Raw genomic sequence first — 17,132 nt, 5'->3', positions numbered from 1 at the left:
TGTTCAAAAGTTAAATATTCATGATCTGTAGGATTTTGCTCAGTATTTACATTCTCAAAGCCAAAAGAAATCAGTCTGTTTCTAATGATAAAAAAAATAAAAAATTAAAAGAGGATAAAATATGTAGAAAAATCTCACTGATATATTTTACTTTATACTCTGTGGATCTTCATCTTTCTGTAGAACAATGCTCCACTGGATATATGAGAAGCTAAAAGTCTAAAGATATATTAACTTAATTTATACTATCTGGATACCACTACAATACTCCAGGCACCACAGTCATTTTCTTTTCTTACTTGCAATAATTAACAGTAGAGAGCAAAAGATGGCTAAATTAATTTATAACTTTATAGTGTCTTACACTAATTATTTCCTCTTCTTATATTTTAGGTCATCCTGTCATTCCTGCAAACACTAATCAATCATGGGATTTGAAGTTAATACTACTAAATAAATGAATTGCTTAATCTCCTATGACCATCTATACATGCTTCATCTTCACAAAGCTCATCAATTTTATGTCATCAAGGACAGAGTGACCTTCATTTCCACAAAATGCCTCTTACTACTGGACAAGCTGGTTACAAATTTATCACTTAACCTCAGGAAGAAAGACCTTCACGATCATCAGTTGATAAATGCAAGTGTGTATTTTATTAATTGACCAAGTCATACTGAATTCCAAGACCGTAATTGTGGAATACTAAAGGGTCTGTTACTTTCCTGAATATCTGAGCTAAGATGAAGGACATGCAAAACAAAATTAATTTACTTCTCAGTCTAGTTACCACTGCACTACTACAAGCTGTAGGAAAAAAAGCAGACTGCCCAGAGTCCTGTGTATGTGAGATCAGGCCATGGTTCACCCCCAGGTCTGTGTACATGGAGGCTCCAACAGTGGACTGTAATGATTTAGGTCTTTTTAATTTTCCAGCCAGACTGCCTGCTGACACACAAGTTCTACTTCTACAAACTAATAATATTGCAAAAATTGAACATTCAGTAGATTTCCCAGTGAATTTAACTGGTTTAGATTTATCTCAGAACAATTTATCCTCAGTAACCAGTATTAATCTTAGAAAGATACCACAGTTGCTTTCAGTGTACCTTGAAGAAAACAAACTTACTGAACTCCCTGAAGAATGTCTCTCTGGACTCAACAATTTACAAGAGCTTTATATTAATCATAATCTGCTTTCTGTGATTGCACCAGGAGCTTTCATAGGCCTCAATAATCTTCTCAGACTTCATCTCAATTCAAATGGTCTGCAAGTGATCAATAGAAAGTGGTTTGAAGCTACTCCTAATCTTGAAATTCTCATGATTGGAGAAAACCCAATTATCAGAATTGAAGACATGAATTTCAAGCCTCTTAGCAATCTGCGCAGCCTAGTTTTAGCAGGTATAAATCTCACTGAAATACCGGATAATGCTTTGGCTGGCCTTGACAACTTAGAAAGCATTTCCTTTTATGACAACAGATTTGTTAGAGTGCCCCACATTGCTCTTCAAAAGGCTACAAATCTTAAATTTCTGGATCTAAATAAGAATCCCATTAACAGAATACGACGAGGAGATTTTAGCAATATGCTGCACCTAAAAGAGTTAGGAATTAATAACATGCCTGAACTGATTTCTATAGATAGCCTTGCTGTTGACAACCTGCCAGATTTAAGAAAAATAGAAGCTACCAATAACCCCAGATTATCATACATTCACCCCAATGCATTCTACAGACTTCCTAAGCTGGAATCGCTCATGCTCAACAGCAATGCGCTGAGTGCCCTGTACCGCAGTACAATAGAATCCTTGCCTAATCTCAAAGAAGTCAGCATACACAGCAATCCCATCAGATGTGACTGTGTCATCCGCTGGATTAACATGAATAAAACAAACATTCGTTTCATGGAGCCAGAGTCTCTGTACTGTGTAGACCCTCCGGAATTCCAAGGTCAGAATGTGAGACAGATACACTTCCGGGAAATGATGGAAATCTGTCTCCCCCTTATAGCTCCTGAAAGTTTTCCATCTACTCTGGATTTAAAAGCTGGCAGCCATATTTCCTTACACTGCAGAGCAACAGCAGAACCAGAACCTGAAATCTACTGGATAACACCCTCAGGACACAAACTTTTGCCTAATACTATTTCTGATAAATACTATGTTCATTCCGAAGGAACTTTAGAAATACGTGATGTAACACAAAGAGAAAGTGGCTTATACACATGTATAGCAACAAATTTAGTTGGGGCAGACCTAAAGTCAGTCATGATTAAAGTGGACGGCTCTTTCCCTCAGGACAGCAATGGATCTTTAAATATTAAAATAAAAGACATAAAATCTAATTCTGTTTTGGTTTCATGGAAAGCAAGTTCTAAAGTTCTGAAGTCCAGTGTTAGATGGACAGCCTTTCTGAAAGCTGAAGACTCCCAGGCTGCACAGAGCGCTCGAATACCATCTGATATGAAGGTGTATAATCTTACACATCTAAATCCCTCAACTGAATACAAAATTTGTATAGATATTCCCACTATCTATTCACAGAGTAAGAAACAATGTGTCAACGTAACCACAAAAGGACTGGACTTGAAAGTGAAAGGCTATGAAAAGAACAACATAATAGGATTCCTTGCCTGCCTTGGTGCTCTTTTGGGAATCATCTCTGTGATATATCTCTACAGTTGCATCTCACAAGACATGAACTATGGCATTGGACACAGCTATCTAAGGAATTATGTGAAGAAACAAACCCTTCAATTCAATGAGCTTTATCCTCCTCTAATCACTCTTTGGGATATGGGCAAAGAAAAAAGCACAGCAACGGAAGTAAAAGCAACTGTAATAGGTGTACCAAACAATATGTCATAAATATGTCACTATAACACTCAATTTCTGAAACAAAAAACCCTGACTGCATTTGTGTTGAACAAAACAACAAGAAAAAGTATTTCTCTTAGGAACTAGATGCCTGGACTTTGCTGTTGCCAACAAATGAATATATACCGAGAAGAATTTTAACTAACTGGCTTCTAAGGGTATTCTACCAACCAAATACAATTAACTTCATATTCTAGAACTTTCACGGGACTTTTAAGTCTGGAATACAGTGGAAGTAGCCAAGAACATTTTCTGGTTTTTTTAAATTATTACATAAAAGTAGTGGAACTGAGCAATACCTCCTCCTGTGCTGTATTACACACACTAGCCACGAGTTTTTGCAGTGAACAGATATACTAGGATTGACATATGGTGTAATGAAATGGACAAATTCTGTAGAGTAGACACAGTGAGTATGTGAATTTTTTTAATGAGAAAATACATTTTTGATTAAAATCAAAATAGTTCTGGTCTTGTTTGTTTCTAAAAAAAAAAAAAATCCCACCATTCTGGTAGGTCTTGTCTGACAATAAACAAAGTCATCCCAATGCCTGATAAAATATCTCCTTACATATTCTCCTGTTAAATGCTAATCTGAGCACATACGATATTTTTGCTGCTTTTAGGTTGTACGACATGTTTCTAACAGAAACGTAAATTTAGTGGTAGTTTTTGATCAAATTCTATTTATTTTAAGAACATTTTAAAGGCAAAAGGGATGTTGGAGATGAGGCCACTTATACATTTTTATGCGTCTGTGTGAAACACTTCTGTTTTCTTAGCAAAATGTGAGCCTGTCTGCAGATCTTTATTTCATTATATCTGTATTGCATTACTTTATTACTATACAAAAGTAGTCTCTTGTAGAACACATAGCAGTGCTTTCCATGGCAGTACTGTAAACCACTTACTATCCATATAAACATAACATCTTTAATATCTACAAAGAAACATCTCCATGATATTAGCCTAACAAATCTCTAAAAAGATTCATTATTTCTCCATGACCAAAGACATTCTCCATGTCAAAATACCCACAGAAGCTACAGGTGAGCAGTAGGATTCCTTGGTAGCAGTGTATAAAAATGGATAGCTGTTCCTAATACAGATATCCTATATAAACCTGAGGTCCTTGGGAAGTAATAAATCCATCTTCTAGCTTTAATAGCTTAGTGCATATTTAACTTGCATTATTTCATGAACATATGCCAAAAAAATCTAGCAACAATTTTTTCAGCAAAGTAGAATTAGTTAAAAAAATGTACAAATAACTTCTTAGTTGTGGCATAATATACTTCTTCATAATCTCTTCATTTACCAGAAGGTTGTGGTTTTTTCTACATAAGGCACAGGACTAAAATTTTCACGTATTTCATTAATTGGCATGTTTACTCTCTTTATTGGAGGTAGGAACTGACAACAAACTATATTTAATTTTCTCAGAAACAGAAAAGCATTGTTGCACACCTGTGTTTCCATTTATTTAAAAGATATCTCTCAGGAATCCAATGCATTAAAAGCCATACTTACTGGTTATTCAAACCAGAAAATAGTAACTCAGAAATAGATTAACTTCTCCTTGGCATTTGACAGCAAACCTTATTCTGAAATGTACTACTAATGAGAGAAGACAAACATAAGCATTTAAAATACCTGGCTAGGCAATACCCAAAATACAATACTGAAAAGACATTTTAATTAGTTTATCTTACTTTTTTCTGTCAGCTACTGAAAGGTAGTGTTCTATTCATAAAAAGATTAAGCATTTACTTCTTGGTAAAACATTTACAAAAATAAATTCCAATATTTCATCAGCTAACACAGCCAAATGCTCACTTATATATGTACATTTCAGTTTCTAGTTTAGCTACAGTGCTGTGAAATCACAGCTCCAAACACTACCTAAAAAAACTTAGATAAAAGATTGCAGAAAAAATGTTATTTTATATCCTAAAAGGAAATTTCCATTTCCAAAATCCACTAATAAAACTCATTCTGCTTCTGTAACCTGAAACAGTGACCTCAAGAAAACTTAAAAGAGAAATGGAGGTCCTTCCCACAATCTTGTGCTGGCCAGGAATAGAAAAGACACAATGATCAACAATAATCTTTAAGATAGTATTTGTTATCTGAAGATAGAAGAGACATTTCTGAAAGGGATTTCTATACAGTATAGAAAATAAGTTCACATACTAGACAGTCCTAGAAGAGCTGAGAGAAAAAAACTGAAAAGCATCACTCTGTCAGACTTAAGAAAGAAAAGCATTCATATTATTGAACTGAATGGAGTGGATGTGTGGCACTGACAAGACAAGAAATTTTACATAGCAGAAAGTGTATAATAAGTATGAAAAGTTCATTATTAAAACTTCAGAAGACATTTTGAAGGATATAGTTAAATGGGATAGAGAAGATAGCCATTGAGCACAAACCACTAGAGGCAAAAAAGAGACTGAAAATTCACCTCATGCTAAAGATGAGAAAAAATGCTTGGAAACAGTTTAACAATTGCATGCAGTTTTTCTAGAAGTAAGAAATAGGATGACTAGAAACATATCCAGAGTAAAAAAAAATTACTGGTGTTACCTACTGAAGATCATGAGACTTCATCACAACATACCTTACAGAAACACATCTTGAATCAAATTGTTGGGGAAGTGATAGATACATGTGATCATTTAAGAGCATCTTTGAGTTCCATGAGCAGCAGTAAAAACGTACTGGAATGAACTGTTAGGTAGGAAAAGAAACAACCCGCATCTTTCTCAAATATTGATTGACCTTCCAAATCAACTTTTTTGGTAGGTCAGTTTAATAATGTACCAAATGTGTCATTTGAACAGCTTTCAGCTTAATACCACTGGAAATAATTGAAACCAATTTTCTCAGGAAAAGGCTACATAGATACTCAGGGAAAATGCTAAGCTACAACAGAAAAAGGGATTATAAAAACAAGAGAGATTATCTAAACATTCAGTAAACATAAAATCAAGACACAAAAAGGACAAAAATTAATCTAGATTACAAAGTTTGTGAAGATTAAAGGAAAAAAAATACCAAACTTCATTTATACATATGACAACTATAGAAGTTCAATATTAAACAAGAAATTTGCAATTATTTATATGGAAAAATTAATTACTGAAAGTTGGCAAGATTTGCATGATTGGAATGTTAAAATATATAATCATAACCTGTCTAGTGAGAACTGTGCTTTGGAACTGAGACTTGAGCTATTCACTTTACGTTCAATAAACATTCTAAAGGAGTTGAGTCTTCTTCAATGCTTGCATTATAAGGCAGTGTGAAAATAATATAAAGTATCAGACTAGATTCTGTCCATGATTAGCTGCACTTAAGTATTCTGAGACAAAATAGACAAGCATCCTTTGTAAATAGCATAAGCATACAGTAGAACTAGTAATGAATAATGAAAACAGACCTTATAGTACATGGCTGACTATGGTTATGTTATCTTTCTGGTTACATTAAGTAATATTTCATTTGTATAGCCAGGGTGATCAAAAAGAGATAGAAGGTTAAGCCAATTGAACAATATGTTTAAAGGACTTGTTCTTTTGAACACTCAAGAAAAACTTTAAATTAATGTAGTGTACCTGTACCTACTTGACTACAATATTCTCAGAGATATATAAAGCTGCGGTTATATTGAAGTACCTTCAAAGCAACTGAATCTTTTATTAAGTCATTCCTTCCTTCAGACAAAGCTGAAAACTACAAATTAAATTCCTCTGGCAGCTAAAAAATGCTTTTTACAAATCTCTCTCACTTGCCTATTTTTCTGTCTCTTGGCTTCAATTATTTTTAGACTCTTTTTCCTAAAGTCCTTTTCTTTGCCTTGATACAAATGCTCTGTTCCCTTCCATGATCCCCGTGGCTTCTTCATCACATTTTCTATGCTGTCAGTAAGGACGGATGTTGTCTGACCTAGTAAAAAAATCACCAAAGTAACATCATATTTGAAGGCAAAATATTTGAATAGAGAAATAAAAAATATTAAAGAAAGACCTTAAAATGTGATGTCAAGCTGATCAGCTAATGAGATGAAGCATCTCTCAAGGAAACAAAGCAGAAAAACGTAATGACATTCAGATGAAAATAATAATATGGGAGTAAGATAAAGCTGAAAGGGCAGGCAATTTGGGCAGATGGCCTATTCCTGATCCCAAAATAGCTGATGTTCTTTTCAACATTACAGTTTAGATAAGTGGAAAACAACTCCATCTGCCTTACTCTTACGTATTGTTCGTTATCCATGTTGATGACAATTTCACACTGTGCTCCAAATAGCCATAATGTTTTTGGATCACAAAACTACATAAAATTCAGTGCTGATGTCTTCATCTATACACATTTCTTCCAGTCCAGACCTAGATTCTATAAAGAAAACCTTTCGGCAGTTATGTACTACATTTTACAGGTCAAAGGGCTTACAGTTTTGTCATTTAGCAAGTGAGCACAAGTCAGATTCCTTGAGATGGCTGTTGGGAATAACATTTGAGGGCAGAATCTTGTCAGAAAATCTTATTTTTTTTAATTAATTTTTACTCTGTGCTGTTAAGATTTATAATTTTTTCTTGTTTCTGTCTCTAGCACTAACATCAGCTAACCTTAAAAACATACAGCTGAATCCCTTATAGCACCAAAGAAAGTGGGTTATTGTCTAAAGACTATTAAAGATAGCTAAAAGATGCTTTGACATAATGGTGGAATGATTTTATAGGCCACAAAACCAGATGATGAAAGTCATCTACTCCTATACATTCTAACATTTAAATGGAATATAGAAGGGCTACAAATAGAGTAAGAATTATTACTTTTAATTAAGTGCAAAATGTCCAGTAACTATGCCAAATAAAACCGAACCATTCATAGTCTCACTACTACAGCAAAGCAAAAACCATCATTGGATTACAGGTAATCAGCTATGTTTTCCTTTACATACCAGGTAATAAAAGGATTAAATTAAATCAAACTGTTACTATCAATTGTAGTCTCTTAGATTAATTTAATCTTCCCTTAACAATTAATATAAAATGGGATGTTAAAGTCTTACATAATTTATTTCATAATCGCTCTACAGGTATTCATGATAAGTGCATTCCAATTTTTAGCAAACTAAGTGCTATATTGAATATTCATGTATCACACAATGTATTCCAAAATATGAAACAATGCTTTTTCCTAAAATACCTGCTTGCAAAAGTTCAACTATCAATACCTAAAATATATGACACACACCACTATTTCAAGTCCAATTCTTCTACAGCTGTGTAAGAGGATTTCATTATCCAAGCTAGGATGAACTGTATCCTGATAACTTCCAGACTTTTAGTTTGACAAATCTGGAATAGGACTGTCCACTATCACAACACTTGTAAATATATATTTCCATTATCATGTCCAATTCACCTTGTTGCTTTTCGGGCTGTTAAAGCCCAATTAAAAATTACTTTCTTTTCTTCCTTCCAAGAAATTCAACCTCACTTTCACCCTTCACATTTCTTTCCTTCATTTAGCATTAATCTAGTTAGCTCTTACACAAAATCATAGCAGTAGCCCTCCTTTTTACCTATTTTCTACTTCAGTAATACTTCATCTTTTTCTAAGGCTCCTATGAACTAGACTACTGTCAGAGTACCCTATTTCCCAGGCTACGTACAGAGTATCCTTGTCTATGATATTTGTTATCATTTTATAATTCTTAATGAAAGGGGGAAAAAAAGAAAAAAAAATTAATTGTTTTTTGGATTTGAGGATAAATTTCAAGTGTAGCCAGAGGAAAATTGCAACCCTGAAAACTCTGAAGTCTATTCCCCAACCCACTTCATCATCAGCTCTGCTTAAATGCTATTATGCTAACTAAAGCTCCCTTTCTCTCCCTTGGTATTAGGAAAGCTGATTTAAATGGAGGATGTCGACTACAGGTAGAGTAATTTGAAGTTACTTGTAACTTTTACAACGTCTGGATTATTAGAAAGAGAAAACAGAAAGAGAATAATCTTATTATCCAGCCAGCCTTTCAAAAGCATATAAAATTTATAAGCTATATACCAAAAAACATGTCCCACCAACACACATACACCAAAGATAAAACCCCCTGCAATTAACTAAGAGTTTAGAATAAAAGAAACAGAAATATATTGTCAAAGAGTTGTGGGTTTTTCCTCTACCACATTGGGTGGTAGACAAGGGTGCGCCAGTACTTCCCTCATTTAGCAAAAGCATTTCAGTGTGTAATTCCCATTGAAATTAACATCCTAGTCTCTAACCTGTTAAGGTGTTTTGGACATTACAAAGTGTGTCCCTGGATGAGCCAAAGCCTGGCCATATGAACCTATCCACCTGAGAGCCCTCACAAATTTGCGTCTGCACAGCTCTACTAAAGACAGTGTAAGTGCAATATATGTCATTCATTTAATTGAAAACATTACATATATTTTTAATTAAGACAAAATGGGAAAAAAAATATTATTTAATTAAAATGCTTAGAATAGAATATTTTGTGGAGAGCATCTGTTTCAGGACTAATTTCATAACCATCAAAGAAATACTGGATAGTGTAGGAAATTAAGAACCAGGAAAGAAATTTTTGGTATGTTCAGATATTATCTAACTACAAAGGAAATAATATGCCATACAATATATTCTAAATTACTGTAAGATACCACTTCTTTATCATTCTGGCACAGAACTCTACTTTTCCCTTGCCAAAATTAACATTCTACCACACTGGATATGTATAAAACAATCTAAATGCCTCTTGCTAGAACACTTACACTAAATACTCCAAACTTTACGTGTAATGTGATGACTTTATGGTGAGTAGGGGCTTACCTTAAACAGGAGTGTGGAAACTATTGCATAAATATTCAGAAAATAGAAAATTTGAGAAAAGAAAAAAATGGTTTAAAACAAAAAATGGTAAATTACAAACCTTATAATGTGTTGCTAACAAATAAAGTACAGACCATGTAAGTGAGGAAAAAAACCAGAAACCTTAGATACTCAAAGGTAGAAAAGTCAAAGGTAAAAACCAAAGCGTAACATAGGATGGTACAAATATTTTAGAACAAACCTTCTGAGAGTTGTAAAAATGTCTCCAGTGAGGAGAAAATTGCTAAAAGAACAAGTTTGCAACATCATCAACTTAATAAATATGAGAAAAAATAAGTTGAAGGAATGAAGAGGTGCTACAAGTAATTTTAATGATGGTGAAGGGGAAAAGTAGGATAGAGGAATGGTACAGGGAAAACAGTTGAAAAGGAGCAAGTGAAGACACAGTCTGACAGCCCATCCTGGAGACACAATCATTAAAGGTAGGAAGCTCGACCTTTTTTTCATAAGGTTGTTTCATATTATGAGACATAATTTACCAAGAGTCAAGGAAAAAGTTACAATACGATTTGTAAAACAAGCAGTACAAAAATATTTATAAGAAAGTGAAAAAAAAAAGTGCTTAAGCAATGAAAAAGAGCATGCTTGGAAATTCTGTCTAATATGAGGAAGGCAGTGACAGGTAGTGTCATTTGGGAGGTTTCATTCAGAAGACAATTGGAAGCTGATAACCCTTGTTATTAAGCAAAATACTTTCATAAAGAAATCTCAGAGGGAAGGAGACACTGCTGCCTCTAATTAAAGGCGGAGCTCAAGGTCCAGGAGTTGCTTAACAGTATCAATTATAATGCAACTAATAACTAATTAAGGACTGTGATTTTTCTAAAAATTACCAGCACCACAGCAATTTCAATTGTTGTTTTTAAGAAGCCTCAAAGTTCTTTAAAAATAATTAATTCTAAAGGATTAACTAAAAATCCATTTAAAGGCAATAACAAAAGACACTGGAATGCATTCAAGTTTGTTCTAAATCATGTCCAAAGCAAGCTTACTCCACCAAAAAGAAGCCAATCATTGTCTCAAAGAATAAAAGCTTGAAGAAAAACAGAAGGGAAGACCAGGAGTAGAGGGGATAACAAAAAAACAAAACCAATTAAATTAAGAAGAGGAAAGAGGGAAAACAAGAATGATTGTGTTTAATATTAATTAATATAACTTTATACAAGTCAATATATTTAAGTTATATACAAAAATACTGACTGATGTAAAAGACTCAGTCAGAATACAGTAACAGAAACCTTTTCTTTTTAAAAAAAAGAATGCTTTTTTTTTAACCCATTTTACAACTATTAGTAAACTAATTGAAAACTCAGTGAAAACTTGGAAGTGAGACTGAATAAGCCAACTAGGTGTCTGTATCCAAAAGAGAGCTAATCTGTTGAGTCTCTGAAGATATATTTACACGTAAAGATGTCTCTTGGATGCAATTTGGAGAGATCTGAGTTAGGAAGTCCATAAAGTACTGTGAAGCACTTCAAGGCTTTTCTAGTTTGGGTCCAAGTGCATTTCAACATTATTAGTTTGACGGAAAGGCTATTAATATCATTCCCACCTAGATTGCATACACAAAGATGCTAAAATACACAGTACTAGCCATGGTAGTCTGGACAACATCACTCCACGCTCCAGGGGTAGTGGTCCATGATTTGTACTGTTTAAAGACCAGTTGCAAATGGTGTTCCTCAGGGTTCTATTTGGGGATTTAACCTGCTTAACGCTTTATCAATGACCTGGAGGAGAAGACAAAATCCTTGTCAATCTGACAACACTAATTTGGAGAATGCAGTCAATATATTTGACCACAGGGCTGCCATTTAGAGGCATCTAGAAATGCAGGAGCAGGTTTTTCCTGGGTAGGACTTGTGGTCCCTGTGCGGGACCCACAGCGGTACAGCTCATTCATGAAGGACTGCACCCCATGGAGGAGTGACCCACAGGACAGCAGTTTGGGAAGAACTGCTGCCCGAGGGATGGACTCACACTGGAGAGGTCCATCAAGGACTGTTTCCCGTGGGAGGGACCCAGGGGAGCAGGGGAAGGACTCCTCTCCCTGAGCAGCAGCAGAAACAACAATTGACTGTAACCCCCATTCCCCATCCCCCTGCACCACTGGAGGGGAGGAGGGAGAACATGGAAAGAAGGAGGGGTGGGGGAAAGGTGTTTTTAAGATTATTTTACTTCTCACCCTTTTGCTCTGACCCTGCTCATAATAAACCCAAATAATATCCCCACTTTGAGTCTGTTTTGCCCATGATAGTGATAAGTAAGTGACCTCTCCCAGCTCTTATCACAACTCATGAATCCTTTGCTTTTTTTTTTCTCTCCTCTGGCCAGTTGCAGAGGGGAGTGAGAGAGAGGCTGTAGCGAGTACTTGGCATCCAGCCAGGGTCAACCCACTACAGTGATCTTTAATTGTCCCTTCTGACTCAAACCATTTCATGATTCTAAGCAAAAAAAAGAGGCCACTTACATGTAAGCCAGTGGCTGGTCAGTACATTTGTCTGGTAAAATGTTGCACCTGATCATCACAATCTGTCCTATCTCATTGCACTCTAGTCCTAACTATCTTCTGTGTAAGTATGTTGTCTACCCTGTGTGTGTATGTGCATTATCTACTACAGAACATCAGGCTGACCTGGAACCTCTGTTGGATGAGACTTTGCAGTACCAGTAATTACAGAGGGACTGCAGGTCTGGGGGACCCATAGCTCTCATTGCCAGTAACTGTAAAAAATTGGGATACACTTCTGGGTGAAACGACTGAGTGTCTAAAAACCATGTGTTGTGGATGAGTTTGAATGTGAGCAACAGCAAACTCCAGTTCTGATTGGTTGGGTTGGGGGGGAACAAGATGAGGCGATTCACGCTGTTCATGTTTGTGTGCTTATGTTGGTGTTGATAAAGAAACTGTTTTCTCTCTGTGTTGGTCTGTGTGGTCAGTTAAATGTGTGTACTGCATGGTGCGTGCTTCTGACTGTGCAGGATGTGTGCTTAGCCTCACCACTGGTCGGACCCCTGGGAAAGAGAACCGGAGCAACATCTCATTTATGGCACCAGGACAGGAGCCTCCCTGAGTCTTACAATGCACCAAGGTTGATTCTACCAGACTAAAGAAAAAAACTTGCCGGCATACAGTAGTTCATAGGATCCAGCATCTCTAACAGAATTTTAAGGTTATCCTACCAATAAGAGTATTATAACTAATAATATTTGAGGTGATTACTGGTTCAATTTCACAATTACTATATATATAAAATTTTCCTAGTTTAAAAAATAGCTTCTAGTTTAAAAATTTCATTAGAGAACTTTCCCAAACTATTTTCACATCTTCTTTCCCCTTTACAGCACAAAGTAAACTCTCACCGCCACATCACCACCACAGGCAATAAGAATTGATCAGGGGTAGACTTATTGGATCTGATGAATGCTGACAAACACTTTGACTAGTTTTCTCTAGGACTTCAAACATACTACACCACTGAAATCATTTGCTTTTTTTATCCACAGGCAAAAGAACTGCCTGTTACTAAAGTGAACAACCTGTGCTTCTACCTTTGAGATCCTAATAACCATTCAAATTGACAGAACCAACCAGGGTCAAAATCTTATAATCTTGAAGAACTAATTCACGAGAACCACACCTTAATTAGCCATGCAACCTTAGGGGAAAGTATATATTTTTTAAAACAACTGTTATTTTCATTTTACCTTCTGATATTGCTATCCTCTTTCATTTAAAACAATAATTAATTACATTGACTTGAGTTTGGCATCCTTCTCTCACAAAAAGCTAGTTTAGTAAGTTCGTTTGACTACTAGCCCTTAGTTCTGTATTGCAGCTGATGCCTGTGATCTTGACATCCTCTCCTAAAGCACGTGCCAAATTTTAACCCAGTTACAGACAGTCTAAGCTCTATCTTTATGTCTATTCCTGATACTTTCTAGGCTTCCCTCAGAAACTGAATGGAAAATATGATAGGCAAAGACTTAAGTTATATTTAGAGCATCTGTTTCTTAAAGTCTTGAGTCATATAGGTCTCCATTAACCCTTGTTCCTCAAACTAACAAGTCAATCATGCTACAGCAGCAATAGTTCCTTTCTTTTGTCAAATTGCTAATGATGGAAGAACTTGTAATATTTAAGTCGATGTTTGTTCAAAATCTTTTATTTATGTAGTCTCCTCCTTCTATTCCATAGAATCTACCTTTTAATTCCATACCAAAAGTACCAGTGAGATAAGTGACAAGGAAATCTCTATTCTCTTGCAGATTCAGTTTCTTCCTGGTTTATAGTAGTCAGACCAGTAAGCACAACTTATTTAATGTAATTTCATACTAAGCATGCATTCAACTGCATCATTACCTTGATGCCTTTCCTTAAATCAAATTTCACGTTTATCTCAACTGCAGACAAGCCACCATTTATTTTCTTATATGAGCAGTCCACACATAGGAGGAGAAGGACTTGAGCTATTGCTGGACAAAAAGCTGGACATGACTCGGCAATGTGCGCTCGCAGCCCAGAAAGCCAAACATATCCTCGGCTGCATCAAAAGTAGCATTGCCAATAGGTCAAGGGAGGGGATTCTGCCCCTTTGCTCTGCTCTGGTGAGATCCCACCTGGAGTACTGCATCCAGCTCTGGGGTCCCCAACATAAGAAGAATGTGAACCTGTTGGAGCAGTTCCAGAGAAGGGCCACAGAGATGATCAGAGGGCTTGAGCATCTCCCTTATGAAGACAGCTAAGAGAGTTGGTGGTTATTCAGCCTGGAGAAGAGAAGGCTCCAGGGAGACCTTAGAGCAGCCTTCCAATACCTGAAGGGGGCCTACAAAAGGGCCAGAGAGGGACTTTTTACAAGGGTATGTAGTGATAGGACAAGAGGTAATGGATTTAAATTGAAAGTGGGTAGGTTTAGATCAGATATTAGGAAGACATTCATTACAGTGAGCATAGTGAGACACTGGCACAGGTTGCCCAGAGAGGGGTTGGATGCCCCTTCCCTGGAAACATTTAAGGTCAGGCTGGACAGAGCTCTGAGCAGCCTAATCTAATTGATTATCCCTGTTCATTACTCAGGGGTTGGGCTAAATGTCCCATAATGGTTCCTTCCAATGTAAACTATTCTATGATTCTTTTTTTTTAACTCTGTCAAAGCTTGAGAGTTTGATATTATAGTTAAAAAAATAGCTATAAAGGGTACTTTTTAAATGTTTCACATTACTCTAGGAAATATGAAAGCTCTTAATTTTTTTTATAGTTCTTAACAATTTATTTAAGCACAGGAAGTCAAAATATTTGGTAATTTCTAATATTTTTATTCTATATACTTTACCATTATGGAGATTTCCGTTGATTTGTAGATACTGGTAAAAAACCTCTTCCACGGTTAAGATGGCCCAATATAATTTTTTAAATATTTTCCTATTAAAACAGCCACTTTAATGTGAATTCTAAATATAAATTTTAATAGCGTATAGTGCAATGAATGCCCAAGTTTCCAACCTAGTCTACAATACTATAAAATCAATTCTTCTCTGAATGACTGCTCATATCCTCTCAGTGTGAATTACTGCTTTATAAAGTACATGGATATTTTTCCCTTGTGTGCAACACAATATAGTGCATCTAGTTAAAAACAGGAGAGAGAAAGCCATATTTTCAACTGCTTATTCAAATTTTGTGTACTAGACATCTCATTTTTCAAATTGTCTCAAGATATTATACTGACCAATTCTCTCAATTTTTAAGAGCTACTAGTTAGTTCATACACCCTTGTTTTCTTCCTTTTATTTAAAACTAAAAGATTGATTCACAATAATCTCATAGGAGAATGACTCATTCCTAATCTCTTGCCTATTTATTACATGTAAAAATCACAGATGCATACATCCTGTAACATACATTACTGTTACCTATAATAACCACCAACTACTACAAACAATAGAAGATATAAGTTTGATTCCCTCATTTAAAACAACAAAACCATCCAAGATCAGCATTTAGATTACCCTTACATAGTTAATTTATGTAAGGTCATGTTCACAATTTTCCAATCTTGCAATTATTGACTTTAAGACTAGATACTAGAATAAAGTTCAGCACATACTTAGGCATGTAACTGCCTATAAACTCAGAACCAGAGTGCTGTGGTCAATGCATCATTTGCTCTATCAACTTCTTTTCAGACTAGAAATCAAGAACAACTATATTCAAAATAAGGTACTCAAGTGTCCAAAAGACTCCGAGTGCATAAATGCAAAAGTAGTGTTATCAATGGTAAACTTTACTAAATTAATTTTTCATTCCTAAAAATCAGGAAATGCTCTATTTCACACACATCAAAAAAACCTGATGTACTTTAAATAAAAGCGCCTTATGAACTATATGCATCTTGGCAAAGCATTTTGGGCAATATGCAATAACTCATTTCACATGTATTGCTAGATTTAACATTAATGTTGAAGAAATAATAGCTCTTATATTTACAGTCAGTTAAGCTACCATGCAACACCTAGATATTAATACCATAGAGTGACATAAAAATTTTGTATAAGCAAAAGACAAAAAGAAGGTAAGGTAAAAACAGCTGTATTAAAAATCAAGTAACTGTAATTACATTGGATAATTGAGATTTTTTCTAGATTGGAGAGTTTGAAAAGGTTAGTAACATGGCTAACAGCAATAATTATAAAATTAACGGCTTTAATTAGCAGCCTAAATTGAATGCCTCAAAAAAGACTTATCTTCTGTACCACCTAAAAGGATGCTATAAAAATGGACCCAGCCTTTGGAAAGTATTTTATTGAAATTTAACTCCATGAAGGTATGAATTCAGTCGTATCACTTTAGGTGTCAATGTGCAAGCTAAACAACACAGATACATTAAAAAATGAAACTCACAAAAGAAGCAATTTCATGAAACTTTTTCAGGCTTTGAATTAAAATTAACTAAGTCAGAGAAAGATCATAGTTTTAAGAGAATGAGTTTCAAACCCAGAAGAGTTTTATAAATCTCCCTAAATCTTTTCTCTGTTCTGATAAAGTGACATGCAATGGCTACATAAACCAACAGAGGTTTAGAACAGTCTTATCAGAAAATCAAATTACCAACTTTTGTATAACAGGGAAAATTAATGGGAATTTCTGGTGAATCAGAGTTTATCTTTTATTTTAAATCACTTTTTTAAAGAAAAGCATTTGAATGCTTGCTAAGGACTTTATATTAATAAATAGCACATGTGTTACAGAGCAGATGCACTGAGGAAACACCCCATATTTACCACCTAGTATACATTTAATTTGCTCTTGCTTTCCTCAAATGACTGGCATTTAT

General features: G+C 35.2%; 2 protein-coding genes across 2 annotated transcripts in view; one reads left to right on the top strand and one right to left on the bottom strand.

Moving 5' to 3' along the window:
• The window catches only part of LRRN3 (leucine rich repeat neuronal 3), a 34,614-nt gene extending 31,272 nt beyond the window's left edge, over positions 1-3,342 (top strand). Inside the window, exon 2 of the mRNA XM_017817872.1 lies at positions 394-3,342. Coding sequence (XP_017673361.1) covers positions 745-2,871 — 2,127 coding nt within the window. The 5' untranslated portion in view covers positions 394-744 and the 3' untranslated portion in view covers positions 2,872-3,342. The remainder of the gene's footprint in view (positions 1-393) is intronic.
• Positions 1-17,132, bottom strand: part of IMMP2L (inner mitochondrial membrane peptidase subunit 2) — a 421,899-nt gene that overhangs the window by 249,930 nt on the left and 154,837 nt on the right. The gene's annotated exons all lie outside the window — the stretch shown is intronic.

This window comes from Lepidothrix coronata, unplaced genomic scaffold (genome assembly GCF_001604755.1).
Source record: "Lepidothrix coronata isolate B3197 unplaced genomic scaffold, Lepidothrix_coronata-1.0 Scaffold63, whole genome shotgun sequence".
NCBI classification, from domain to species: domain Eukaryota; kingdom Metazoa; phylum Chordata; class Aves; order Passeriformes; family Pipridae; genus Lepidothrix; species Lepidothrix coronata.
The sequence above is the reverse complement of the archived record's forward strand: the minus strand, read 5'-3'. Positions and strand labels throughout refer to the sequence as shown.